At 44.3% G+C, this 27,518-nt stretch overlaps 2 protein-coding genes across 10 annotated transcripts in view; one reads left to right on the forward strand and one right to left on the reverse strand.

The window, feature by feature from the left end:
* Nucleotides 1-18,685, reverse strand: part of MBTD1 (mbt domain containing 1) — a 76,211-nt gene extending 57,526 nt beyond the window's left edge. For 6 of the 9 annotated variants that reach the window (XM_062175591.1, XM_062175589.1, XM_062175588.1 and 3 more), the window contains exons 1-3: nucleotides 18,310-18,685; nucleotides 17,401-17,463; nucleotides 13,537-13,627 (exon numbers count right to left, since the gene is read on the reverse strand). The gene's annotated coding sequence lies outside the window, so the exon portion shown is untranslated. Of the gene's footprint in view, nucleotides 1-13,536; nucleotides 13,628-17,400; nucleotides 17,464-17,990; nucleotides 18,235-18,309 lie in introns of those variants that run through there. The other 3 variants (XM_062175585.1, XM_062175586.1, XM_062175587.1) reach the window with 3 other exon arrangements.
* An 8-nt stretch (nucleotides 18,686-18,693) lies between these two features.
* The window catches only part of UTP18 (UTP18 small subunit processome component), a 39,962-nt gene continuing 31,137 nt past the window's right edge, over nucleotides 18,694-27,518 (forward strand). The window contains exons 1-4 of the mRNA XM_062175592.1: nucleotides 18,694-19,123; nucleotides 20,591-20,700; nucleotides 24,533-24,631; nucleotides 26,793-26,860. Coding sequence (XP_062031576.1) covers nucleotides 18,782-19,123; nucleotides 20,591-20,700; nucleotides 24,533-24,631; nucleotides 26,793-26,860 — 619 coding nt within the window. The 5' untranslated portion in view covers nucleotides 18,694-18,781. The remainder of the gene's footprint in view (nucleotides 19,124-20,590; nucleotides 20,701-24,532; nucleotides 24,632-26,792; nucleotides 26,861-27,518) is intronic.

Raw genomic sequence — 27,518 nt, forward strand, 5'->3', positions numbered from 1 at the left:
CCAGGAGCCAGGAGCCTCCTCAGGGTCTCCCACGTGGGTGCAGAGGCCCAAGGATTTGGGCCATCTTCTACTGCTTTCTCAGGCAGAGCTGGATCAGAAGTGGAGCAGCTGGGACTAGAACCAGCGCTCATATGGAATGCCAGAGCTTCACACCGGGACTTTAACCCACTGAGCCACAGCGCTGGTCCCCTGATTACTTTCATTTTATCTAATGTTCTTTGCTGTTCCAAGAGCCCATGTTACTTAAGTCTAATGTTCCTCTTGGATGTGACAACTTTTCAGGTTTTCCTGGTGTTTGATGGTGGCAACAGTCTTGAAGAAGACTGGTCAGGTATTTTGTTGATTGTCTAACTGGGATTTGTCTAAGCAATGCTTCATGATCAGGCTGGGGTTATGTTTTCGGAAGGTACGTGACAGAAGTGAAGTGCCATTTGGTTGTATTATATAGAGGATGTGTGACTTCTCACTGCTACCACAGGTTGAGGTAGTGTTCCCCAGGTTTCTTCCCTGTGCAGTCACTCTATATTCCCCTTTCCATGCTGTACTCTTTGGGAGGAAGTGATTACGTGCAGCCTAAATAAACTTCCAATTCTTCAGCACAGATTTCCTTTTTTCCAAAAATAGAAATTTTCTCAAGAGGTTTTTCCTTTAAAGAAGTATTTCTTTGAAAAGGAGAATGACAGAGGGAGAGTGGGGAGAAGGGTGTGTGTGTGTGTGTTGGGGGGAGATCTTCCATCCAATGAATCACTACCCAGTTGATCACAACAGCAATGTCCGGGCTAGGTCAAAGTCAAGTTTCCCACATGGGTGGCCTCTGCTACTTTCCTAGGGCATTAGCAGGATGCTAGATTGGAAGTGGACAATCAGGACTCAAGCAGCAGCAGCTTAACCTGCAGTGTCATATGCTGGGCTCTCTTACTAGGTTTTCTCAAGAGTAAACTGAACTTGCACACACCCAGCTGAGCTATTCCATAACTAATGCTGTGTGTTTCTCAGCTTATCAAATCCAGAGGGGTCATGCCCACCTGCTCCTTACTGGTGATGTTATTTTTGATGACTTTATCTAGGTAAGGTCTGATTTCTTCATGGTATTTTACTTTTTTTTTTTTTTAAGATTTATTTATTTGAAAGTCGGAGTTGCAGAGAGGCAGAGAGAGAGCGAGCGAGTGAGAGAGTGCACTCCACAATTGGATGCAATGGCTGGAGTTGTGCCAGTCTGAAGCCAAGAGCCAGGAGCTTCTTCTGGGTCTCCCACGTGGGTGCAGGGGCCCAAGGACTTGGGCCATCTTCTACTGCTTTCCCAGGCCATAGCAGAGAGCTGGATCAGAAGAGGAGCAGCCGGGACTAGAACTGGTGCCCATATGGGATGCCGGCACTTCAGGCCAGGGTGTTAACCTGCTGCACCACAGCGCCGGCCCCGTTACTTTTCTTTTTTTAAAGATTTGAAAGGCAAAGTAACACAGAGGGAGGATGAGACACATAGAGAGGTCTTCCATCTGTTGGTTTACTCCCCAAATGGCCACAATGGCCAGAGTTAGGCCAGGCCGAAGCCAGGAGTCAGGTGCTTCTTCCAGATCTCACATGTGGGTATAGAGGCCCAAACACTTCGGTAATCTTCCAATGCTTTCCCAGGCACATTAGCAGAGAGCTGGACTGGAAGAGGATGACTCAGGTCTTGAACTGGGGCCCAAAAGGGATGCTGGCATCTCAGATGGCTCCATAGCACCCGTTCCCTTTCTTTAAATAAGAACTCTAGGGGTGTGCATGTGGAGCTGCTACTGAGTCACCATTTGGGAGGTCTGCCCCATGTCAGAGTTCCTGGTTGCAGTCTCAGCTACTCAGTTTCTGATCCAGCTTTCTCCTGATACACTTCCTGAGTGGCAGCACACGGAAGCTCAATTACTTGGGTCCCTGCTATTCAAATGAGACCTGGGCTGTGTTCTGGACTCCTGGCTTCAGCCTGGTCTAGCACTCGCTATTGCAGGCTTTCGGAGAGTGAACCAGCGAAGATTTCTGTGTCTTTCAAATGAAAACTTAAAACTATGGGAAGGTATTAAAGAACAAATATTCTGCTCATCAAAGTTTCACTCTGGATTTAGCAAAGATGACTCTTGCTCAAACCTGCAATTATGACTTTCCAATCTCAGCAATCCCTCCATATTCACCAGTATTCTTCTATAAGAAAGAGCCCCCCCCATTATTAATTATGGGTAAGTCTCATGGATCTCTACTTTTCAATGGCTTGTAGTTCATCATTATCCTTAATTACTTGGGTGTGCAAACTGTCCCAGAGGAAGCCCCTTCATGTCAATTCTGATGTGATCTGATCATTTCTGAGTAGTTCTTTACTTTCTGGCGTATCAAACTATTCCAGGCTTTTCTTAAAATCTTTTAGTAAATATTTTTCAAAATATCCTTAGTTTCTTTTAATGGGGGAAGGAAATTAGAATTAGAGATCTAGATGTTCTGTGTGCTGTCATGGGGTACCTCTTTGCTCAGAGTCAGAATATAACACACATGTACTTTAAGACAATAGTGAATTCACACTTACACCTCCAATTTCAATCCACATGACTTTCTACCTTCTCAGTTTCTTCCAGAGTGGGAACACTGTCCCTCAACAAAAGCAACATTTATTTATTTGCTCAATCTTTTTACTCATTTACAGAATACCTGCAGGCATCCCACTACCAAATCAAATCAAAGGGGTGGGCAAATATTTAGCCTAGTGGTTAAGACACCCACATCCCAGTTCCTGGGATTAATTCCTGACCAGATCCTGACTCCAGCTCCCTGCCAGTGAAGACCCTGGGAAGCAGAAGTGGTAGTTCAAGTAGTTGGGACTGAGTTCCTGGCTGCAGCCCAGCCCAGCCCCAGCCACTGTAGACATTTGGGGATTTAGCCAGCAGATGGGTGTTTTACCAAACTCTCAAATAAAATAAATTCTATTAAAACAAAACAGGAAACAAAATACTAAGGAGTCAGGATTTCTCTGTTGTGATTTCTCCCCTGATTGAGGGTTAGAGCACTGAGTTTATTTTTTTAATTTATTATTTTTTTCTAAAAATTTATTTCTTCATGGCCTCAATGGTTGGAGCTGGGCTGATCTGAAGCCAGCGGCCCGGAACTTCTTTGGGCTTCCATGTGGGCACAGAGACCCAAAGACCTGGGCCATCCTCCCCTGCTTTTCCAGGCCATAAGCAGAGCTGGTTAGAAGAGGGGGAGCTGGGACACAAACTGGCACCCATACTGAATTTTAATATTTATTTCTCCTTCTCCAACGTGGTCATTATTTAATAGAAATAAGTTGGGTTTGACTTATATTGGATTTTTAAATTTCCTCCATCATCCTTATTGAATTAATTCCATTTTTTTGAGACTGTCTGGAAGATATTCATGTTTCTTCAAATAAAATCTATACAAAAATGTATTCCTCAAAGAAATGCTTTTTCTTTCCCTGCCTCATCATCCACCTTTAAGGGGGTAAATTCATGGTTTTTGTCATTTTTCTTGTGTATATATGTTTTGGAAAGGTAAACAGGTATATGTATTTTATTTCTTTTTTTTAAAAAAAAGATTTTATTTGACTTTATATGAAAGAGTTACAGAGAGAGGTAGAAACAGAGGGAGCGGTCTTTCATCCACTGGTTAACTCCCCAGATGGCTGCAAAGGCCAGAGCTGCACCGATCTGAAGCCAAGAGCCAGGAGCTTCTTCTGGGTCTCGCACGCAGGTGCAGGGGCCCAAGGACTTGGGCCATCTTCTACTGCTTTCCCAGACCATAGGAGAGAGCTGGATCGGAAGAGGAGCAGCTGGGACTAGAACTGGCGCCTATATGGGATGCCGGCAATTTAGGCCAGGACTTGAACCCACTGTGTTACAGCACCAGTCCCTATTTCTCTCTTTCTAAAAGATTTTAAAATCTATTTGAAAGGCAGAGTCTTGGAAGAGGGGGAGAAACAGAGATTTTCTATGTGCTGGTTTACTTCTCAAATAGCTGCAACAGCCAGAGTTGGGTCAGGCTGAAGCCAGGAGCCTGGAACTCCATCTGAGTCTTCCCTGTGGGGGCAGGGGCCCAAGTACTGGGACCGTGTTCTGCTGTTTTCCCAGGAGCATGAGCAGGGAGCTGGATGGCAAGTGGAGAAGCTGGGGCTTAAGCTTGTACTTATATGGGATGCTGGCATCTCAGGTGGTGGCTTAACCCACTGAGTCACAAAGCTGGTCCGCTCCTCCTTTTCTTTCTTAGGCAAAAGGCCACATGCTGTATTCTTTTCTCCTTTGGGAATGGAAATCATTCCATTCCAGTAGACAGGCATCTTTCTCATTGTTTTTAGCTGCATAGTACTCCATCACATGTTTGCTTATTCAGCTTGTCTCTTGTTTGCAGTTTCCAATGTTTTGCTATTACAGCTCAGGAGTATTTATTGCTGTATAATGTGAGGCCTTACCCTCTGATGGGGTTCCTGGGTAGAGGACACACGTACATGTTATTTTGTTGGGATACTGCTGAATTTCCTCCCAGGGAAGTTTTACCAGTGGTATTTCTACCAGCAATTTGAGAGTGCTTGTTTCCTCAAAGCCTTAGGGAATGAACTGTCAAGTGTTTGAATTCTTGCCAAAATGGAGTCCTTCTTGCTTCTTTTGAAACTTTCTATTAGAAAGTAATTTTGAACTTTTAATAAGTTGGAAGTCCAGTGCAATGAACTCCTACCAACTCCACTCATAATCACCAATTACTAATACTTTGTCTCCTTTGGTTTATTCTTTTTTAAATGAACAGTTTAACGAACCATTTGAAAGTTGCATATTCCAAAAATATGTCAATGAGAACCCTATACAAATAAAAACATGCTCAGAACTACAGCACAGATATATTATCGATATGATCGTCTTTGCCAACTTAGCACCCATATTCCAACTGACCCAATACTGTCATCTTTACAGCATTTCCTTCTCCTAGAAAGGCATTATACATTGTGTTTATCTTTTGAGTTTCTCATTTGGGGTTCACATAATGTTTCCTCATTATATTTAGGTTATGTATCTGTAGAAAACTACATAAATGATGTTGTATCCTTCTCGGGATATTGCATTCACAAGGACAAGATGCCTATCGGCCCTTACCATGGCTGTTAATTTTAATCACTCCGTTTACCATATTTCTTGCAACTAGCAGACATTCTTGGAGACAAACCTTAAGATGTGGTAAGTATTATGTTTCATTGAAATTCCACTATCCCTACCTCCTAATTGAGAATCTTAGTAACTCTTGCCAAATCAAACACCACTGATGGCTAGAAAATGATATCCCAATTCCAGTGTTTTACCATTTAGCAGGAAATCCCACCATTATCTCCTTTATTGTATCTACCTATTACCAGCATGAATTAACTGAATCATATTTTTCCCATTTTATGGTTTATCATTGTCCTTAATTTGGAGGACAATGATTTGGCCACTAGGATTGTTCCTTGTTCTTCTGACACAGACCCATCAATTTCTGAGTACTTATCTTACTTTCTGGTCTATCAAAATTGTCCCTATTTTATATCTAATGTTGCTCCAGCCCTGAAACCAGTGATTTCTCTAAGGAACACTAACTCTTTATTTGGTACTAAAAACCAAGACGCAGGTGCTCATGGTAGTTTTACATTGATACCTTTTACATCTTCTTTGGTATCTGATTTTGTCTTCTTACTTTTTGTCTCTTCCTTCCCTGTTTTTGGGTTATTAATATTACATTTTCCCAAGACCTTTGCATTTAAGAATTTACCCGTGCTGGCGCCGCGGCTTAACAGGATAATCCTCCGCCTTATGGCGCCGGCACACCGGGTTCTATCCCGGTTGCCCCTCTTCCAGGCCAGCTCTCTGCTATGGCCCGGGAAGGCAGTGGAGGATGATGGCCCAAGTGCTTGGGCCCTGCACCCGCATGGGAGACCAGGAGAAGCATCTGGCTCCTGGCTTTGGATCAGCACAATGCGCCGACTGCAGCGGCCATTAGAGGGTGAACCAATGGCAAAAAGGAAGACCTTTCTCTCTGTCTCTCTCTCACTATCCACTCTGCCTGTCAAAAAAAGAATTTAACCTTTATTTGTATATATGACAACTTCTGGTTTTGCTCATTGCCCTTATTTGCTATGCAAATAAAACAAAACAAATTAATGTGGCAAATTCTACTGGCATTTTCTTTCACTGTACCTTGATTATAAGTCAGAGTTAGAAAAATCTCCCGGAAATCACAGTATAGAAGAACTCATCCAATTTTCTCCTGAGTTTGTCTTTATATTTAGATCTCTGATATTTGCTTGAAGTTCACTCTTATGTATGGCATAAAAATGGGTCTAATATATTTTTTCCAAATTCTTATCTAGTGGTGCCAGTATTCTTTCCTAAAATATCCCCATTTGTCCCAGTGACTTGAACTACCACTCTTAGTAGCAGTGTACATTTATGGACTTTACACAGTCTCTCATGGTTTAAGGAACAGAGATGGTCTAAGACACGTATTATTGGATGATTTCACTTTAATGCAAACATCAGAGTATACCTGTATAAACCTAAAATGCTAAAGCCTACTATACATCTAGGTTATATGGTAAAGCCTAATGCCCTGTCAGATTTGCTGTGGCAAAGTTAATCTTCTTCTACAATCAGCTTATGCAGTTTCCAAAAATCCTTCCACTGCTTTCACAATAGCACTTAACAAACTTAGCACTCACTTCCACATTATGTAATGAATGATCACTCTTGCATCGTTTAAATCACCCAGAGTTAGCAGTAAATGCATTTAGTCAGGTCCAGCCTTTTCTTTCAACCGGGTTCAATAACATTATTGTTTGGCCACAACTGTGTAGCTCAGACAGGGATACTCTTCTGTCTGTTCTCCAGCTCAGGGCATTAGAACTTGCTCATCTGATACAGGCCCTTCTCCAAGCTTTGTTAGTCTCAGTGCTGGGGTATGGTTGGAGTGTATCCTTCACAAAGGTTCATGTGCTCGAAGTAGGATCCCCAGGGTGTTGGTGTTAAAGAAGGTGGAACTTCTAAGAGGTGGGATTTAGTGGATACTAATTAGGCCACAGTATGAGAGTGTTTTCCTTGCAAGTGCTTTCCTTGGAAGGGATTAATGTCATTCTTGTGCAACTATGGTCAGTTCCTCAGAGAGCAGGCTGTTACAAAACAGGCAAGCCTGGCTCCTGAATCTCTCTGGCTTCCTCTTTTCCTTATAAAGTAGTAAGCCTCAGGTATTTTGTTATAACAACAGAAAAATGGACTACTAGAAAAAACTGTTGCTTTCAATGTAACAGATTCTTAATAAGTTCTGTCACTTCCTTCTTGTTCTGTAAGATCATAGCTATGATGAAATGGGATGTGCCTGACTGGCAAGCAAGCTCTATCACTGAATTTCCAATCTTTGTAGTCCTTAATCACTTTTAATTTTATTTCTAGCCTATTCACTCAATATAGCCTCCTACTGGCAATATTAACAGTGGATTTTGAATGCTTAGGTGTCATGATGAAGAAAACACCACAAGAATAAATCAAGTACAGTAAACATGAGATGTATGAGGCTGCTGTTGCTGCTAATATAGCATTCAGTAAAAAAGATAATGATAAAAGTATAGAAAACACACAAAACCCACTTATTATCAAGTACTATGCACTAAAGACAACTGCATGTACTACATTTTCTTTTTTTTTAAAGATTTACTTTTTTATCTAAAAGGCAGAGTTAGAGAGACAGAAGGAGAGACAGAGAGAGATCTTCCATCAGTTGGCTTGCTCCCCAAATGGTTGCAATGGACAGGGGTAGGTCAGGCCAAAGCTAAGCGCCTCCTCCCTATCTCCTATGTGGGTACAGCAGCTCCAAGGACTTGGGCCATCTTCTGTTGCTTTTCTCTGTACATTAGCAGGGAGCTGGCTTGGAAGTGGAGCAGCTGGGACTTGAACCAGTGCCCACAGGATGCTGGTGTTGCAGGCCGTCACTTTAACCCACTGTGCCAGTGTCAGCAACTGTACTGCGTTTTTCTGTGACTGATAGCGTGGGTTTACAACAGCACTACCATGCACACTAACAATTTTTTGTGTTATGACATTAAGATTGCTACATCACTGCGAATAGAACGGAATTTTTCAGCTCCATTAGAATCTTCTATCACTACTGTGGATGTGGTCTCTTGTTGACCAACATATTATGCGGTAAATGACTGTACGAGGGCATTTCAAAAAGTTGATGGAAGAAGCCACTGTAATCCATAAGCTGTACTTTGGAAATTTATATTTATTAAATAAAAGTTAAAAAAAAAGTTGATGGAAGGGCTGGTGTGGCACAGTGGGTTAGGTTGCCACCTATGATGCTGTCATCCCATATTGGGGTGCCAGTTTGAATTCCAGCTGCTCTTTGCTAATGTGCCTGGGAAAACAGCAGAAGCCACATGGGTCTTGAGACCCGGAATGAACTGTAGGCTCCTGGCTTTGGCCTGACCCAGCTAGCCATTGTTGCCATTTGGGGGAGTAAACCAGCAGATGGAATATCTCTCTCTTCGTCTCTCCTACTAACTCTGCCTTTCAAATACAAAGTCTTATATAAAAAAAAGTTGATAGAAAATAAATCAACTAAAACATGAAATGTAAACATTTTACATGAACTTTCTGATGTCCCCTCATACTTCACTGGTCTATTCCTATGCCAGTATCTTGCTTTGGCAAGGTTTCTGTAAACCTTCCAGTGTATCTTGATATGTGGTAGGGCCAGAGCCTCCTTAAAGGACTTCTCTTTTAATGCTATGCTATTTTTGAATACTTATTTTTCAGATGAACTTGAGTATTAACTAGTTCAGCTCTGTCCCAAAATTACCATTATCTTGTTATTAGGATCTCATTAAATTAAGTTACAAGTAATATTTTGATGTTGAGATGTCTTAATTAAGAACAATGGAGGTCTTTCCCTTTGTTCAATTTTAACTTTCATTTTTAGGGATTTTTCATATATTTCTGAATTCTTTTGAGATAATTTAAAAAATTATTTTTGAGGCTTTCCAGATAAACAATCATATCACCAACAAAGAAACTTTGATTTCTCTTTTTCCCATTGTTATGAGTCTGTTTCCTCTGTAATGGCTCATAGTTCCAGAATCATGTTAGTTAAATAGTGGAGAAAATGGGAACCCTTACTTTGTTCCTCATCATGGTGCTACTTATTAAAATGTTGACTTTAGGATTAAGGGTGTGTGTGTCTGTGTAAATAAATATACCTATAGTATACTTAAAATATATTTATGAAAATAAAACCATGTTAAAGGAGTTTCCATCTATGCCTGTTCTCTCAATTTTTTAAATCAAGGTGTAGAATTTTGTAATAGGCATTTTCAGCACTGATAAAGGGAACACAACTTTTCATTTTAGATCTACAAATGTGGTGAATTATTAAGATTCCAAATATTGATTTATCCTTATATGAATGATAGTATAAACCTCACTTCATCAAAATGTACTTAAACCTTTTTTTTTTTTTTTTTTTGACAGAGTGAGACAGTGAGAGAGAGCTAGAAAGGTCTTCCTTTTGCCGTTGGTTCACCCTCCAACGGCCGCCGCGGTAGGCACGCTGCGGCCGGCGCACCGTGCTGATCCGATGGCAGGAGTCAGGTGCTTCTCCTGGTCTCCCATGGGGTGCAGGGCCCAAGCACTTGGGCCATCCTCCACTGCACTCCCTGGCCACAGCAGAGAGCTGGCCTGGAAGAGGGGCAACCGGGACAGGATCGGTGCCCCGACCGGGACTAGAACCCGGGGTGCTGGCACCCTAGGCGGAGGATTAGCCTAGTGAGCCGCGGTGCCGGCCAGTACTTATATCTTATTAATAAATGCTATTACACAGCAGTTTCCCACTGATATTCATCAGTGGCATTTATCTGTAATTATAACTTTTATGATCCATCTTTATCAGGCTCAGAAATCAGCATTATTCTTGCTTTATCAAAATAAAAGTTTTTTTTATTTTACATATTCAGAGCCCTGGGATCATCTGTTCTCTGAGACAGAATTCACTATGAAACCCCTTGGGCCTCATGTTTTATTTGATAGCTCCTTGATAAGTTTCTATTTCTTTTATGGATTCTTTTTCCCCAATCTCCAATGAGGTCAATTTTATAATATTGTACCTTAGAAATTGTCCACTTTATTAACATTTTCAAATTTATTTGCATAGAGATATTTAAATAGTCTTGCGTGATTTTCTCAGCTTCCTCTGTATCCAGTGTTTCCCCCTGGTCGTTTTTTGTGCATTTGTGCTTTCTTTTTCTTCTTGGTTAAAATAGCTAGGGGTTTACTTTGTGAATTTCCCCTCAATATTGCAGACCAACTCAATTAAATGTATAATTTTTCTGTACTTTAACTCATTAATTTCTACTTTTATCTTTACTATTGCCTTTTCAGTGTTTTCTCTTGACTTACTAATTTTTTTTTTTTTTTTTTTTGACAGAGTGGACAGTGAGAGAGAGAGAGACAGAGAGAAAGGTCTTCCTTTTGCCATTGGTTCACCCTCCAATGGCCGCCGTGGCTGGCGCACTAGGGCCGGCACACCACGCTGATCCGATGGCAGGAGCCAGGTGCTTCTCCTGGTCTCCCATGGGGTGCAGGGCCCCAGCACTTGGGCCATCCTCCACTGCACTCCCTGGCCACAGCAGAGAGCTGACCTGGAAGAGGGGCAACCGGGACAGAATCCAGTGCCCCGACCAGGACTAGAACCCAGTGTACCGGCTCCGCGAGGCGGAGGATTAGCCTATTGAGCCGCGGTGCTGACTTTTGACTTACTAATTCTTTTCATATCCAATTTGGGAATTTATTTTCACTGATACAGGAGTTTAGGTTAAGAATTTTTCTCAGCTGTTTTGTATGCATTCCACAGATTCTGATGTGTAGCATTTTTATTATTTTTCATAAATTTTCTAATGTGTATTTCTCCTTGCTACAACAACTTTTTAACATTGAGGTATACTTTTGAATATATATTGAAATACAGGACTTCTTTTTGGTATTCTGGAATGTTTCCTCATGTACTTTCCCAGTCAATTGCTGTCAACTTTAGTTAATGTGGCACATACTGATTGAGTATCCTTATCTGAAACACAAGTGCTTGCATTTTGGAATATTGGCATATACATAATGAGTTATCTTGAGGAGACATTAAATCTAAGCATGAAATTCACGTCTTACATACACTTCATATCTGAACAGAATGAAGGTAACTTTATAGAATACTTTTAGTGCTTTTTTTTTGACAGGCAGATTTAGACAGTGAGAGAGAGAGAGACAGAGAGAAAGGTCTTCCTTCCATTGGTTCACCCCCCAAATGGTTGCTAGGACTGGCACGCTGTGCTGATCTGAAGCCAGGAGCCAGGTGCTTCCTTCTGGTCTCCCATGTGGGTGCAGGGCCCAAGCACTTGGGCCATCCTCCACTGCCTTCCCGGGCCACAGCAGAGAGCTGGCCTGGAAGAGGAGCAACCGGGACAGAATCCGGTGCCCCAACCGGGACTAGAACCCGGTGTGCCGGCGCCGCAAGGCAAAGGATTAGCCAAATAAGCCCCGGCGCTGGCTTTAGTGTGTGTTTTAACATGAGGTTAGCTGCAGAATTTTCCACTTGTGTAGTCCTGTTAAGTCTTTAGTTTCAGATTTTGGAGCATTCTGGATTAGGGATGTTCAAACTGTAAGATTTTTCATAAATGGAATAAAACTGCATTAACATTTCTGGTTTTTTTTGCATGGCATGGTGTTTTCCAGGTTGACTTAAGTTACTGCATTTTATGAGTGTTCACTTTTTATTGCTAAGTAAGATTCCACTTTATATCAATATGTAAGAGTTTATCCTTGGGGCTGGCATTGTGCTGCAGTGGGTAAAGCTGCTGCCTGCAGTGCCAGCATCCCATATGGGTGCCAGTTTGAGTCCTGGCTGCTCCACTTCCCATCCAGCTCCCTGCTAATGAGCCTGGGAAAGCAGTGGAAGATAGTCCAAGTCCTTGGGCCTCTGCACCTATGTGGGAGACCAGGATGAAGCTCCTGGCTCCTGGCTCCTGATCGGCTCAGCTAAAGCTGTTGTGGCCATTTGTGGAGTAAACTAGCAGATGGAAGATATCTTTCTCTGCCTCTCAAATAAATAAATCTTTTATAAAAAGAAGAAAAAAGAGCTTATACTTTCTTCATGCAGATCTGACTACTATGAATAAAGTTGCTGCGAACCTTCCTGTACAAGGTTTTCTGTGAATGTTCAGTAGTGCCCTGGGGTTCTCCTCAGAGGATACCTTGCAACACTCCCAGTGGATACGTGAAATCACAAGTACTATTGAATCCTATCATACTATGATAGTTTAACTTACAAATCAGGCATAGAAAGAGATCAACAGTAACAATATACTGTAACAGAAGTTACATGAGTGTGATCTGTCAACATCTTACTGTAGCGTGATGACAGGAGGTCAGGAGAATGTAGGCACGGTGATGTAGTGTTAGACTACTACAAAGGCACATGCATATAAGCACTGAGATACCAACAGACAACCTGATCACTGAAATGCTGTTAAATAACCTATGGGGACGCAACATGAACGCACTGGTCAAAGAAATGATTTGTGTTCTGAGTCTGCCAAGTGGGATGCTGTGGTATGACTTGTTTTCTAAAACCTCAAACTTGGTCGGCACCGTGGCTCAATAGGCTAATCCTTTGCCTTGCGGCGCCGGCACACCAGGTTCTAGTCCCGGTTGGGGCACCAGATTCTGTCCCGGTTGCCCCTCTTTCAGGCCAGCTGTCTGTTGTGGCCCGGGAGTGCAGTGGAGGATGGCCCAAGTCCTTGGGCCCTGCACCCGCATGGGAGACCAGGAGAAGCACATGGCTCTTGGCTTTGGATCAGCACAATGTGCCGGCCACAGCGCGCTGGCAGCGGCGGCCATTGGAGGGTGAACCAACGGCAAAAGGAAGACCTTTCTCTCTGTCTCTCTCTCTCACTGTCTAACTCTACCTGTAAAAAAACAAACAAACAAAAAAAACCCCTCAAACTTAAATGTTGCATTCACAAAGGTCAAAACAGAAATTAACAAATTCTCTATGACAACTGAACTTAATAGGTACTACAGAGCTATTTAGCTCTTGCTGACCTCTTTCTAATTCCTCTAGTAGGATAGAACGTACATCTGTCACAGTGATATACTCCTTAGTAAAAACAGAAAAGTCTTCATTCTTTCTAAGCTTACTATAATGAGGAAAACAAATGATAAGGATTTGGGATTAAGGTCTTTTGTTTCCTACAAGTTCATGTAAAAGTAGGAATAAATTTATGTCAATTATACAAATCATGAAGAAACCAAAAGCAGTAATACTAATATTCATCCTACCTAGAAAAGCTGAAAAGTTCCAAGACATCTTTGATTGACAAGATATAAGTTTCTACCTATTTACATTCAACATATGGTTCTATCACTGTTATGACTTTGAATGTAACCATTCCTTGGGTCTCAGTTTCCCTCTTGCCCAAATAAGGAAAGTACCACTTACCACACAGGAAGGATGTATGATAAAATAATTCACATGGACTTTCAGTTCTTCAAAAGACAGCTATGAATCCTTAAGTATGATCCTGAAAAAGCTAATTAAAAATAAGATGACCTTGTCAAAATTAAGTCTGAAAACAGAGCAGCCTAGGGGGTCTGTACGTTCATTAGCAGCTACCTATCACTTCTACCCAAGTAACAGAATTCACACTAAGGTAGGGTGTGTAGCACAAATATGGCTTGAGCAAGCAAGTAAGATATTTTGTTAATTTGTTACTATAGAGAAAATAGTTAAACAGGTTATTCAGCCTTATTTTGATTTGATACAACTCAATATCACAGAAAATGATGACATGGTATTTGCCTTCTAAAAATATGTAAGGTACTTGTTGCTCAAAATATGTATAATTATTAGCTACAGAGTATTAATAATGAAACAATTAAAATTGGGTCAAACACAGAAAGGTGGCTGCTTCTCCACGGTATAAAATAATCTAATTAGCACATTCAAATTTTGAAGCCTAAAGGTAAGGTAATAGATACTCTCCCTTATTTATAAAGCAATATATAAAAGTCATCATGCTAAACACCAAAAATTTTTTAAAAAGTTAATATACATGTCCTACAATTAGGCAACCTGCAGTGAAATAACTGGGCAACAATGACTCAATAAATTAATGAGTATTGCATATAACATAACAAAGAGGCCTGTAAGACTAAGAATTAGATAACAGAAGGAAAAGACAAATAGGGGTTCTGGGAAGACATCATTACATTTCACTTATTATTCACAGAGCAGCTTAATTTTCTCATACAGTGGTCATCACATCTGAGGGGAGGTTTTCAGAACCCTCAGAAGGGTGGCATGGCTGATAGCCCATTATTTCAGATGAAGAAATGAAATTCAAAGAGATGATGCAACTTGCCTAACAGCTTAATAGGTGGCAGAGCTAGCCCAGGCAGTCTGCTGACTTTCCAGAGCCCACCTAGACTAAATTCTAAATTACCAAGACTAAAGTCAGAACTAGAAGCAAGTTTGGAAATCTAATGCAGTGTCCTCTTGATCAATCTATAAAAAAACTTTCTAGAACCTACACTGAAAGCCCCCCCAAAGGTGATTCTAGTCATTAGCTAAGCTTAGAAAACATCTATACCTGCATGTCCAGCATGACAGACATGTGGGTATTTAAATTTGTGCTAATGAAAATACTGAGTTCTTCAGTCTCACAAGCTACATTATGTATGTTTAATAGTTGCACATGCCTAGTAGCTACCTTACTGGAGAGCAAATACAGGACATTTCCATCCTGAGAAAATTCTACCGGACAAGGTGGAATCTAGACCAATCCTTTAATTGTGATGAGAAAATGAAAGTACAGGATCTTGTCCAGCACGCGCTCAGAGGGCTAGTTTGCGGCAGAATTCAATTTTAACCCAGTCTGCCAGTGACCTCTGACTAACCTCATCATACTTCATGTTCAGGGTTTGTTCAGATGGAAATTATTCCCCCCCCCCCCTTTGTTTGGTCCTCCAGCAAAGTAATTAGAGAAATTCTAAATGTGTGGCTCACTGTCCCAACAAAAATCCTTAAAAAAAAAACAAAAAACAACAACAACAAAAAAAACCTCATAGGACTGGTATTGTGGTACAGTGAGTTAAACTACCATTTGCAATGCTGGGTGCCTATTTTGAGTCTCACTGCTCCACTTCCAATTCAGCTTCTTGCTAACGCACCTGGGAAGGCAGTGGAGGATGGCCCAAGTGCTTGGGCCCCTCACGCACATGGGTGATGTTCTGGGCTCCTGGCTTTGGCCTGGCTCAGTCCTGGCTACTGTGGTCATCTGGTGAGTAAGCAGCAGAAAGATGACCTCTTTCTGTCACTCTTTCAAATAAATTGGGAAAAAGAAACTTTTTATTAAAAATAATCTAAATCAATCTATAATCTTTATAAAAAAATAAAAGTTATCTTGGAGAGTTAAGAACACCCTGGTGCTGAGAGACATGTTTTAGATCATTACAGCTATTTTAAGTCCCCTGTCCACTATCGTGGTGCTGTATCTCATGAATTTGAAACCCTGAGACTAAAGAAACATTAACTGAATTATCCTAAAATCTTAAGTGTGAAATATAAAATTGCAAATATTTTAAAGATTAAAAATGATAAAAAATGAACAACCCAACACTGTTCTAATTTTAGAAGGCTGTCACTCAGACCACTGAGTGCTCTTGGCTCAATAATTTAAAGGTTTAACACTCAGGAAATCATTTTTTCAACCTCCTTCGACTACTATGCTATGTTTTACAACCAGCCATAAAAAATATAGCAGCGTCTTCTTTAAAAATAAAACCAGTTGTTCCTGTCTAGTATGTTCAGAATGCAAATATCTCCAAAGCCAGTCAACTTAACTCATGACACTTCATGTTTAAAGCAAGCAGGAAAACAACTTGGAACTATATTAATTAAAACTTGAAAGATACAATTATGTAGCTCTAGTAATTTTGTTCGTGATGTAGTACTCAATTCCACACTACATTCCATGTTCTAGCTTCAGAGAAAATGCTATACCAAAGTTTACATTAGGATTAAAACTTGGATGGTTGAAAAACATGTCCCAACATAGGACACTCTGAATACTCACTCAAAACAGATTTTTGCCATAATATGCAAGGTATACACAGGCCTAGACTACAGAGTTCTACACAAATAGAAGCTACCTGTTACAGAGGACATGGTACAAAAAGAGACAGCTGTTTTCTTTTTAAACACTTTTTGGTGTTGAGGTAAACAAATGAAAAATAAGTTTTGGCAACCAAAAGCAAAGCAACAGTCTACAGATCTTAAGAGAGGGAGGGGAAAAAAGTGTGGTCTTTCAGACCTTTTAAACAGGGTATCAGGAACTTAGAGTAAAATGTTTTCACTGGCTGTTAGACATGACTTCTACATAATATGTGTTAACTCTTACTTCACCATATTAGGAAAGGGAAAACATGTACCACCTCCTCCCCACCCTCTTCTTATGCCATCTAAACGACTGGAGGCAGCTAGCTCACCAAAGGAAAGAGAGCCTCAGACAATCACTGAGTGACAACAGCTGAGGCTGAACTGCCTTAACTACCCAGTGATAAATACTGGGGTGTACTCATGCAGGAAGCATTAAAATACTGCAAATTCTAAGTAAATACTAAGGTGTTGCATAAGCTGCAAGTCTCTTTATGACAGAGTTGTTGGGAAGAGGGGCTCCTGGGTGGGAGAGCAGCTCTGGCTGGTTAAACAAGTGAGAACGCTGGCAGAGGGATGCGGTCTGCTCAGCTCCACCAGCTGTTTCTTTCTTACGGCTTCAGTAGCATCACCACAAGGCAACTCCAGGCTTCCTCAGGGAAAGTGATTTAGGTAGCAAGCAAACACACTTCATGGTAGGACTGACTATACCGGTGATGCTCAAATGTCCAACTTCAAAAGATGCACTGACTAGGGAGAGAAAACGGCCTAGAAGCCCTCAGACTGTCATTCCCTGGTTTCCTGTGTGTGTAACAAAAAAGCACAACACCAATGTCTTCAGACGTGTAAGCCAGCACGCTTGACACCGACCCGGCAAAGTTTTCAGCTGGCCCTCGCTCGCCCTCAAATTCTCTTTCCTCCACTTCCCTGCCTGCTGTTCTTTCCCGGTACACAAAATATAGGCCAATGAGCAGTGGGTGGGTGAGGAGGATGTGAGAGAAAAATTTGAGAAGTTGAAAAAAAAAAAAAAAAAAAGAGCAACTTCACCAGGACGCGAATGACAGCGGAGGATCTCTAAGGACAGGCACACAGCAACGCGAACCACCGAGACACGGAAGGGGCTTTCCTGCCAGAGGCCAGACTACCTACCACTTGTCAGAGAGGCTGCACGGGGGACGGCGGCCGTGGTGACCTCTAACGTCTCCTCCGACTCTGAAACGTGAGGATGCTCAGTTCACACAGGAGAACGCAATGCGCACCCAAGCCCACCGCCTCGGCACCCTTCTAAGGGATCGGCCCGGGCGGCCGCGTCCCCACCACCGCTCCCACCCCGCCCCCCTGCAACAGTCCCACCTCCACGTGCAGAATGCCTCGCGGCACCTCCCCCGGCAAAGCCCCCAAACCCCGCGCCTGCGACCCCCTGGGAGGTGAGGACGCGACTCGCCCACCCCGGGCGGCCGAGAAAGTCTCAGACCCAGCCTTCCCCCCCGACCCCCAACCCCCGGCCGCAGCGACACGGGGACGGGGGCGTAGAGAAAAAACTTTCTTTTCAAAATTTCCTTCCCGGCTGGATGAGCCGGAGAGAACCTCGACGCGTCCCGGGCTGAGGCGGTGGGGGAGGGGAGCCCCTGAGACGTTTAACGGCCGGTAGGGGGAGGGGGCTCCAGGGGGTGAGGGGGCGTGGGGCGGAGGAGCGGGCCTGGGAGCGGGGTCAGGGAGCTGGAGGCGTGCCCCCCCACCTGGCACACAAAGCGGCTGCCGCGCTCGGCTCTCACCAGATCCTTTGTGTTTTCCATCAGGGCCTCATGGGTAGGGGTTGTCCGTGCTCCCCGAGCCCGCGGCGCCCCCTCCCCGAGCTGGGGGCAGGTGCCTCTCCCCCGGACTGCGGCGACTACAGGGGTTCCCGGCTGGGCCCAGACCGGCGGCGGCTGCAGCAGCCCCCGGATTTCCCCCCTTTAACTCGGGTGGCCCCAGGATATCAACAACATTAGCATAGCCCTCCCTCCCAGCGCGCCTGCGCCGTGACCCGCGCCCCGATTGGCCCACTTCCCCACATACCCTCCTCTCGCTCTTCCAGCGTGGGACCCTCGGCAGGCTCCGTACTCTACGGACCGTACCAAGACCGAGGGTGGGAAAGGTTAACTGAGGCTGGCGTTCTGTCGAGTGGCTGGAAAGTCTGGAGGAAAAGGAGGCGTCTCAGTCAGTCATCCCAGCTGATGCTCCAGTCCCCTTAAGCGTCTTTCGATATGCTCCAGCTGCGAGGTTGTGTTGGGGAAAATTTTCCACTCCAGTCATGCCGCTTCCCCCTACACCCGGAAGATTGCTTCTCCCAAAGGAACTCCCACTCGGGGCGGGGCAGGCGAGGAGGAACGGAGTTACGTATTGGGGGTGGGGAGGGTTGGTCACGTGGCAAGAGGCTGCGCAGGCTCCTTCCGGCCCCCGGGGCTGCGGCGGCCGCGGGAGGTGAGGCGCCTGGGCGCATGCGCATGAGGTTCCACGTGAGCGCCTGCGTTTCTTCTCAAACTCAACGATGCCGCCGGAACGGAGGAGCCGAACGAAACCGGGCCGGAGCACCGGAGCGAAGCCGGATCGGAAGATTCGAATGAAGCCAGAACGGAGAGCCTCTGCGGCGACGGGCGGGCCGCCCCGAAAGGCTGCCCCTTCATCCCAGCGGAAAGCGCCGGCCCGGCCGAGCGCGGCGGCCGCGGCGATGGCAGTCGCGGCGGCGGAGGAAGAGAGACTGCTCCGGCAGCGCAACCGCCTGACGCTGGAGGACGACAAGCCGGACGCGGAGCGGTGTCTGGAGGAGCTGGTCTTCGGCGACGCGGAGGACGACGAGGACGCGCTGCTGCGGCGCCTGCGGGGCCCGCCGGTGAGGGAGGCCGCGGCGCGCGGGCGGGGCGCGCGGTGGGCGGCGAGGCTGCGGGGGCGGAGCCTGGGCGACCTGCGGCGGCGGCGGGCCGCGGGCCCGGGGGCCGCCGCGGCGCCTCCGCCGCCCCCCGGCGCCAGCCCGCGAGCCTCGGAGGGCGGGGACCGCGCCTTTCTCCGCCCCCGGAGGAGCCGCTGCGCCGGGTATCCAGCAGGCGCTCAACACGCGTTTGTTTCGCGAACTGTAGTCGCGGGCATCCCTAGCGCTCGCCCGCGCCGGAGCTGAGCGTGAGAGCTTGAGCCCAGCGCCGCGATTCCTGGCGGTGATGCAGGCCTTGACGGAATCGCTTGGTGGGCGCGGGTCTGGGAGTCCGCGTCCTGAGCGCTCCCACGTGGGCCTGCCGCACAGCAGCTTTGGAGAATGATCGCTTGTATTCTCCCATTCAGCAGACTCGAGTATTTGCAAATACTCAGTGCCAGTGGCACAACCTGCGTCATTAGGATCGTTAGGTTCTTTATCACTGTAAGTTATATATATATTTTTCCTGCCCAGATAGGGAGTAAAATTTTAGGCATGCTGTAGGTGGACATGGGGGGAGACACAGCAGTGGGCAGCAGAGGCAGAAGGCACCTAAATTTATAAAGTACATCGGTGACAGGTGAGAAGAGAGGAGTACAGAATACGGTGGGGGCGGGGGAGTTGGTGTGGGTGGGAAGGTTATGGAGTTTCAGGTCAGGTCGCCGGTCAGGGCCTCCCTAAGATGGCTCAGTGAGGGCTTGTTACCTGGAGAGCTTAGCTAGCCGCAACCTCCGTTGGGTGCTTCTGGGAGAAGCTGCAGCAACCCAGTGGGAGAGGAGTTTGGGAACTGCTGGCAGAGTGCTCAGCACTGTGCAGACTTGTGTCCAGGGAAGGGAAGCGCCTGCCTGGCGGAGGAGGATTGGCTGGGCTTGGCGGGTCTGAAACCGGCCTAGAGCGAGTAGAAATCACCGGCCCCTTCTTTAGTGTGGTTTTGGGGGTATTCGCTGGTCTGGGTTTACATTTGATAGCGTTGAGTCGTTTCTTGCGGAGGTTAAACATGAAGAGATACTGAAGTAGCGATGTGAGAGGAATCGTGACGTTTAGCCTTGTCATCTCCTGATCCTGTAGCAGGTGCCTTCCTACAGTCTGCTGCTCCTGCCCGCCTGTGTCCGCTTACCTGTCCTCCTCCGTACCTGGTCAATTCCTGTTAGCATGTGCACTTGCTGTCCCTGACCCTTGAGATTTGCCTCGCCCGTCCAGCCGATGGCGCTGTTTTCTGGTCTCCGCATTTTCTGCTTCTGGTGCTTGTGTCTCATGCGATAGCATTTCATTGTGTTCCATCCCATTATTTCGTCAGAGCATTCCACAAGCCATCTAACTAACTGGGGTGAGTATCTGACACCCCGGGACCGGGAAAATTCAGTGCTTGAAGAGAGTTTTTGTCTTCTGTAGGTTCAAGTTCATGAAGACTCTGGTGACTCGGAAGTGGAAAATGAAGCGAAAGGTGATCTGCCTCGAAAGAAGCCAGTGTGGGTGGACGAAGAAGATGAAGATGAGGAAATGTAAGTTGTCTGCCTCCTTCCAGAATCCCTCTGGACGTTTTAAAAGTTACTTTGTGGGTTTTAAAGTCATGCTGTTTACGATTATGTGATTATGTTAAGATTTGAAAACCACTGAAAGTACAGAAAGGGGTTCAGGATCCTACCACCGAGGGAGCTACGGAGGGAGCTACAGTTCTTCTTGTGCTGTGTAGAGTAGCGAAGAGAACGTGTTCATAGTCTGACCTGCATTTTGCCACTTCCTAACTGACCCTGAGCCTGTTTAGAACCTTTTTTCACTTGTAAAATACAACTGTTTTTGAAAGCTGTTGTGATTAAATGGAATAGTGCATGTAGAACTTTCCTGCACAGTGCCTTGAACTGAATACAGGCTAAAAAAAAAAAAAAAAAGAAAAGAAAAAAAAGAAAACTCACTAGCACATACAATATGTATTTTTGTAAATGAGAATCTGCTATATATTCAGTTTTACATTTTGATTTTTTTTTTTTGCAAGAATTCTTGGAATTGTTGCAAGGAATTCTCCCCACTGTGAAAAAAAAAAAAACTGTTACAGCATTTTTTTAAAAAAGATTTTATTTATTTATTTGAGAGGTAGAGTTACAGACAATGAGAGGGAGAAACAGAGAGAACAGTCTTCCATCTGCTGGTTCACTCCCTAAATGGCTGCAACGACTGGAGCTGAGCTGATCTGGAGCCAGGAACCAGGAGCCAGGAGCTTCTTCTGGGTCTTGCTTGGGCCATCTTCTGCTTTCCCAGGCCATAGCAGAGAGCTGGATCGGAAGTGGAGCAGCCATGACCAGAACCGGTGCCTATATGGGATGCTGGTGCCGCAGGCACAGGATTTTCCTACTGTGCCACAGTGTCAGCCCCTGTTAGAGCATTTTAAAGTGACTGTTGTAGCCCTTTGTATGAACTAATCACAATGTACATAGCTCTGGTTGAATAGATTTTCTTACTTTTCACATTAACAAGTTAATACTTTGATAAGCATTCTTATAAATACACTTTTTTAATTCCTTAAGAATTAATTTCTTTGGCCGGCGCCGCAGCTCAATAGGCTAATCCTCCGCCTGCGGCGCTGGCACACTGGGTTCTAGTCCTGGTCGGGGCGCCGGATTCTATCCCAGTCGCTCCTCTTCCTGTCCAGCTCTCTGCTGTGGCCCGGGAAGGCAGTGGAGGATGGCCCAAGTGCTTGGGCCTTGCACCTGCATGGGAGACCAGGAGAAGCACCTGGCTCCTGGCTTCGGATCAGCGTGGTGCGCTGGCCGCAGCGGCCATTGGAGGGTGAACCAACGGAAAAGGAAGACCTTTCTCCCTGTCTCTCGCTCCCACTGTCCACTCTGCCTGTCAAAACAAAAAAGAAAAAAAAAAAGAATTAATTTCTTTTATAATTCCTTAAGAAAGTTTTTTTTGACGTAGAATTACTTGCTCAAAGAGCCCAGTTTTTTTTTTTTTTTTTTGGACAGGCAGAGTAGACAGAGAGAGAGAGAAAGGTCTTCTTTTTGTTGGTTCACCCCCAAATGGCCGTTACGGCCAGTGTGCTACACCGATCCGAAGCCAGGAGCCAGGAGCTTCCTCCTGGTCTCCCATGCGGGTGCAGGACCCAAGCACTTGGGCCATCCTCCAGTGCCTTCCCGGGGCCACAGCAGAGAGCTGGACTGGAAGAGGAACAACTGGGACAGAATCTGGCACCCCAGCCGGGACTAGAACCAAGCGAGGGTGCTGGCGCTGCAGGAGGAGGATTAGCCAAGTGAGCTGTGGTGCCGGCGAGCCCAGATATTTTTAAGGCTCTTAATAAATACTGCAAGTTACTGCAAGACTGCACACTGATTCATCCTCCCATTGAAAAATGTTCATTTCAGTCCATTCTTACAAGTAATGATCTATTTCTTTTCAGTTTTCACCAGTTTAATGGTAAGAACTATACCTGCCCAGTTTGAATTGAGAAAACATTTTTGTTGCTAGCCATTGACATTTCTTACTTTATATTATACCTCTACTGTTAGAAATTTTTTTTTTTTAATTTTTTGACAGGCAGAGTTAAGAGAGAGAGACAGAGAGATTTATAGACAGTGAGAGAGAGAGAGAGAAAGGTCTTCTCTCCGTTGGTTCACTTCCCTAATGGCCACCACGGCTGGCGCTGCGTGCTGATCCAAAGCCAGGAACCGGGTGCCTCCTCCTGGTCTCCCATGTGAGTGCAGGGACCCAAGCACTTGGGCCATCCTCCACTGCCCTCCCAGGCCACAGCAGAGAGCTGGACTGGAAGAGGAGCAACTGGGACTAGTACCTGGTGCCCCGACCGGGACTAGAATCCGGGGTGCCGGCGCTGCCGGCGGAGGATTAGCCAAGTGAGCCACGGTGCCAGCCATAGACACGTTTTCTTAATCCTCTTAGTATGTTAATTTCTACTGAGAATGTCAAATCTTTATTGGTCAGATTCATTGCAGATTTTTCTCTAGCACAAAAGCTAAAGATTTTTAAAAAAATTTACTTATTTGAAAGGCAGAGTTAGAGAGAGAGAGAGAGAGCCAGCGAGAGATCTTCCATCCACTGGTTCACTCCCCAGTTGGCCCCAATGGCTGGAGCTGGGCCAATCTGAAGCCTGGAGCCATGAGCTTCTTCTAGGTCTCTCACGTGGGTGCAGGGGCCTGAGCACTTAGACCATTCTCCACTGCTTTCCCAGGCACATTAGCAGAGAGCAGGATTGGAGATGGAGCAGCCAAAACTCAAACTGGTGCCTATATAGGACGCTGGTGCTGCAGGTGGCAGCCTAACCTGCTGTCCCACAGCACTGGCCCAAGAAGTTTCAAAGAGTGGCAGAGAGAGAGAGAGAGAGAGAGATTGATCTTCCATTTGCTTGTTATTTCCTCAAATGCTGACAACAGCCAATGCTGGAGAAGCCAGGAGTCCAGAATTCAATCTGGATCTCCCTGTGTATGGCAGGCCCTAAGAAGTGAACCATCACCTGCTGCTTCCCGGTGTGCATGTTAGCAGGAGCTGGATTTGGGAATGGAGTTGGGCCTTGAACCCCAGGTACTCCAGTATGGAGTGTGGGCATCCCCCTTGATGTCTTAACTGCTGTACCAAATGCTTGCCCGTTCAATTTTTATTTGGTTACATCTGAGAATCTTTTTCTTTAGTATTTTTCTGTTGAATAGTAAGTTTTTTGTTTTCTTTCTTTCTTTTTTTTTTTTTTTTAACATTTATTTATTTGAAAGAGTTAACACAGAAGGAGAAGGAGAGGCAGAGAGAGAGAGGTCTTCCATCTGCTGGTTCACTCCCCAATTAATTGGCCACAACGGCCAGAACTGTGCCAATCTGAAGCCAGGAGCCAGGAGCTTCCTCCAGGTCTTCCCATGTGGGTGCAGGGGCCCAATGACTTGGGCCATCTTCTGCTTTCCAGGCCCTAACAGGGAGTTGGATTGGACGTGGAGCAGCCGGGACTTGAACGGGTGCCCATATGGGATGCCGACACTGCAGGCGGTGGCTTTACCCGCTACTCCACAGTGCCAGCCCCAATAAGTTTTTTTTCTGAAAGAGACAAGTATTTGCCTATATTTTTCCTTCGTGGTATTTTAAAGTGTGTGTGTGTGTGTGTGTTTTAAGTATGGTTTTCGGGAACGGTATAAACTGTGTCTAGGTAAGTCATGATGAATTTTCTGAAATAATAGGTTTCCAAATAAACTAGGAAGTTTAGGAAGAATGACGAATAAGCATTTGAAATGCTTTGCATCTTTAATTACTATTTGTTAAATGTTTTCTCAAAATACTAAAGGTAGCAACTCTTTGTATTGAATTTAAAAGTCATTTAAAATATCTTTTTTTTTTAAATAGGGTTGACATGGTGAACAATCGGTTTCGGAAAGATATGATGAAAAATGCAAGTGAAAGTAAACTTTCCAAAGACAAACTTCAGAAGAGACTTAAAGAGGAGTAAGTGACTCTTTTGTTGTGATTTACTAAAAGGCAATTGTAAACAGTGGTTTATTTTGGTTCATTTTGTCTTTGGCTGTAGCAGCTTCTTGGGTAGTCAAATTTCCATGTGGAAGTCAATGCTGTTGGAGGCGGTAGGGCCATTTGGGAATTGTGAGGGGGGAAGGGGGAACAATAAGCACAAAGAAAATTTGGGAAAATCTAAAATTTCACATCCCTCAAATGTAATCCGTGATAAAATGTCACTTACATGCTTGTTCATTTGTATGTCATGAATCATATTCCCACAGTTTTATAAAATGAACATTTTCCAAACCTGTAAATTCCTGCCGCATAGGTTCAATGGTATTTTAACATTTTGCCACATCTGCTTTATATATTTGGGATGTATAAAGTTTTCCGAATGCAGAATAAAATGTAGATGATGTGAAACACAACCCTTAAATTCGTCAGTGTGCACTAAGACAGGTTTAGACCCTTTTTTTCTGTTGAGCATTTGTGTATTTATAACATCATTTGTGAGCCACACAGAATGATCAATTTAAAAATGAGACTGATACAGGTGTATTGCGTTTCGTGTCCTGCCCTTGGTTGCTTTGGTAGGGCCAGACCAAATGATTTTGTGGGCCAGACATTCCCCATTCCTGGCCTGAGATTAAGATACCATTATCACACTTAAGGAAAGTGATACAAATGCCAGCCCATATTAATTTCTCCGGTTGTGATAAGATTAGTATGTTATATGTGGATTTTATGTTTCTTAAAACTTTTTATTTAAACTGGTATACCCATCTTTTAGTTTTTTCCCATGACACTAATGTTTTTGAGATGTTCAGGCCCATTATCTTGTAGAATGCCTTGCATTCTAAAATTTTCTCTTTTTTTGTAGGTGAACAAAAAGTTAACCATTTTGTTATGCAGTTTAATGGCCTTTAGTATGTTAATAATGTTGTGTAACTACCTTTTCATTCTTTCAAAACATTCTCATCTCCCTAAAAGAAAACCCTTCAGTCAGTCACTCCCCATTTCTTCGTCCCTCCATCTGATTATTTCCTCACTGTATTGTTCAGCTTGTTTTTCTGTTGTATGTATTTACTGTAAAGAGAGACAGGAAAGCTTGGCTAGAATAATGTTAGGATGATGTGGACTTTTCTGCATCACAAGTAGGGAGCTGTGATGTAGGATTCCCAACTGTTAATGATGCAGAGTGCTCTCACTGTGGCCTGTGGACCACCAGAGGCCTCTTCCAAAGCTCTCACACTGTCCCCGATGTGTGGTCACTAAGTAATCCTGTGTGGTTCTTGGGCAGTGTGGGAACAACTTGTTCCCCCAAGACACTCTGACCTAACAGAAAGCATACTTTGATAATCATCGCCTTTTTTTTTTTTTTACATTAGAGGTCACAAGATGATCTAAAAATTCTGTCATTGTTGAAGTTCCCAAAGAAGATCTTGGAAATCTATTGATTGTATGAAGTTGGTTTTATTAAATTTGCTGAACAAGAGAAAACACTCTTACCAGAGTCTTGCTGACCATAAAGGAATTGGGAGACTATATTTATGGGTTTAAGGACTGGAGTTAGTCATATGAATAGTTAGTAGTTACTATCTTGGGTGGGTTGGTCCAATTTTTTTTTTTTTTTTTAAAGATTTATTTATTTGAAAAGCAGAGTACAGAGAGAAAGAGGGAGAGACAGAGAGAAGAGAGGTCTTCGATCTGCTTGTTCACTGCAAATGCTTGCAGTAGCCAGGGCTGGGCCAGGCTAAGACAGGAGTCTGGAACTTAATGTGGTCTCCATGTGGTTGGCAGGGACCCAGCACTTGGGCCATCTTCTGCTGCTTTCCCAGACACATTAGCAGGGAGCTGGACTGGCAGTGGAGCAACCAGAACTTGAGCAGGCTTTCACATGGGATGCTGGTGTTTCAGGCAGTGGCTTAACCCGCCTTGCCACAGTGCCAGCCCCCTGTGGTCTTATCTTCAAATACATGGATTTCTATGAGCAGTTTTAAGCACTTGGAGCTAAATGGGTTAGGATTTGTGTCGTGTTTGTTCTCATTCTATATTTTTTGATGAGCATTCTTTTGAAAAGAAGAGCTCTGCCACTTCCCAGGATTTTACCAGTATTCCTTTGGATTCAGGATTTTTTTCTATTTTTGTTAAGATTCCAGCATGCCATGGGGGGCGTACCTGCCTGGGCAGAGAATAAGAAGCGGAAAACATCTTCAGATGGTGAGCATTGCTATCTCTGAGTTAGTAAGGAAAAGTCCCTCTTTCTTTTCTGTTATTATTTTTTTTTTAATGTCTCATTTTGTGTTATTTGTCTGCAGTGCCCTCTGTTAATAGGGTAAGACTTACTTAATAGAGGTTGAACATCCCTAATCCAAAAACCCGAAATTACAAATCCTCCAAAATCCATAACTCTAAACACCTACATGATGCTGTAAGTGGAAAATTCCATGCCATGAAGCTTTGTTTGATGCACAAAATTGTTGAAGATACTGTATAAAAGGATCTTTAGGCTATGTATATAAGGTATATATGACATAAATGAATTTGATGTTCAGACTTGGGTCCCATCCCAAGCTATCTCCTTATGTATATGCAGATATTACAAAACATGAAGAAATCTAAAATGTGCCACAATTCTGGTTCCAAGCAACTCAGCCTGTGGTGTGTTCTCTACTGTAAGGAAAACAGGCAGATGAATTTTATGTTCGTTTCCTGACTGAACATTGTGGCATAGGATAAAGGGAAAACAACTAACATTATTTCTTGATTCAGAGCCCCTCAGAAGACATTGGTAGTGAGTCTGGCCATGTCCTTGGAAATGGGACGTACATGGCCAGTCAAGCCCAGGTCACTCATTTTATAAAAAGCTGTTTTTCAA

Source organism: Lepus europaeus, chromosome 18 (genome assembly GCF_033115175.1).
Source record: "Lepus europaeus isolate LE1 chromosome 18, mLepTim1.pri, whole genome shotgun sequence".
Lineage (NCBI taxonomy): Eukaryota > Metazoa > Chordata > Mammalia > Lagomorpha > Leporidae > Lepus > Lepus europaeus.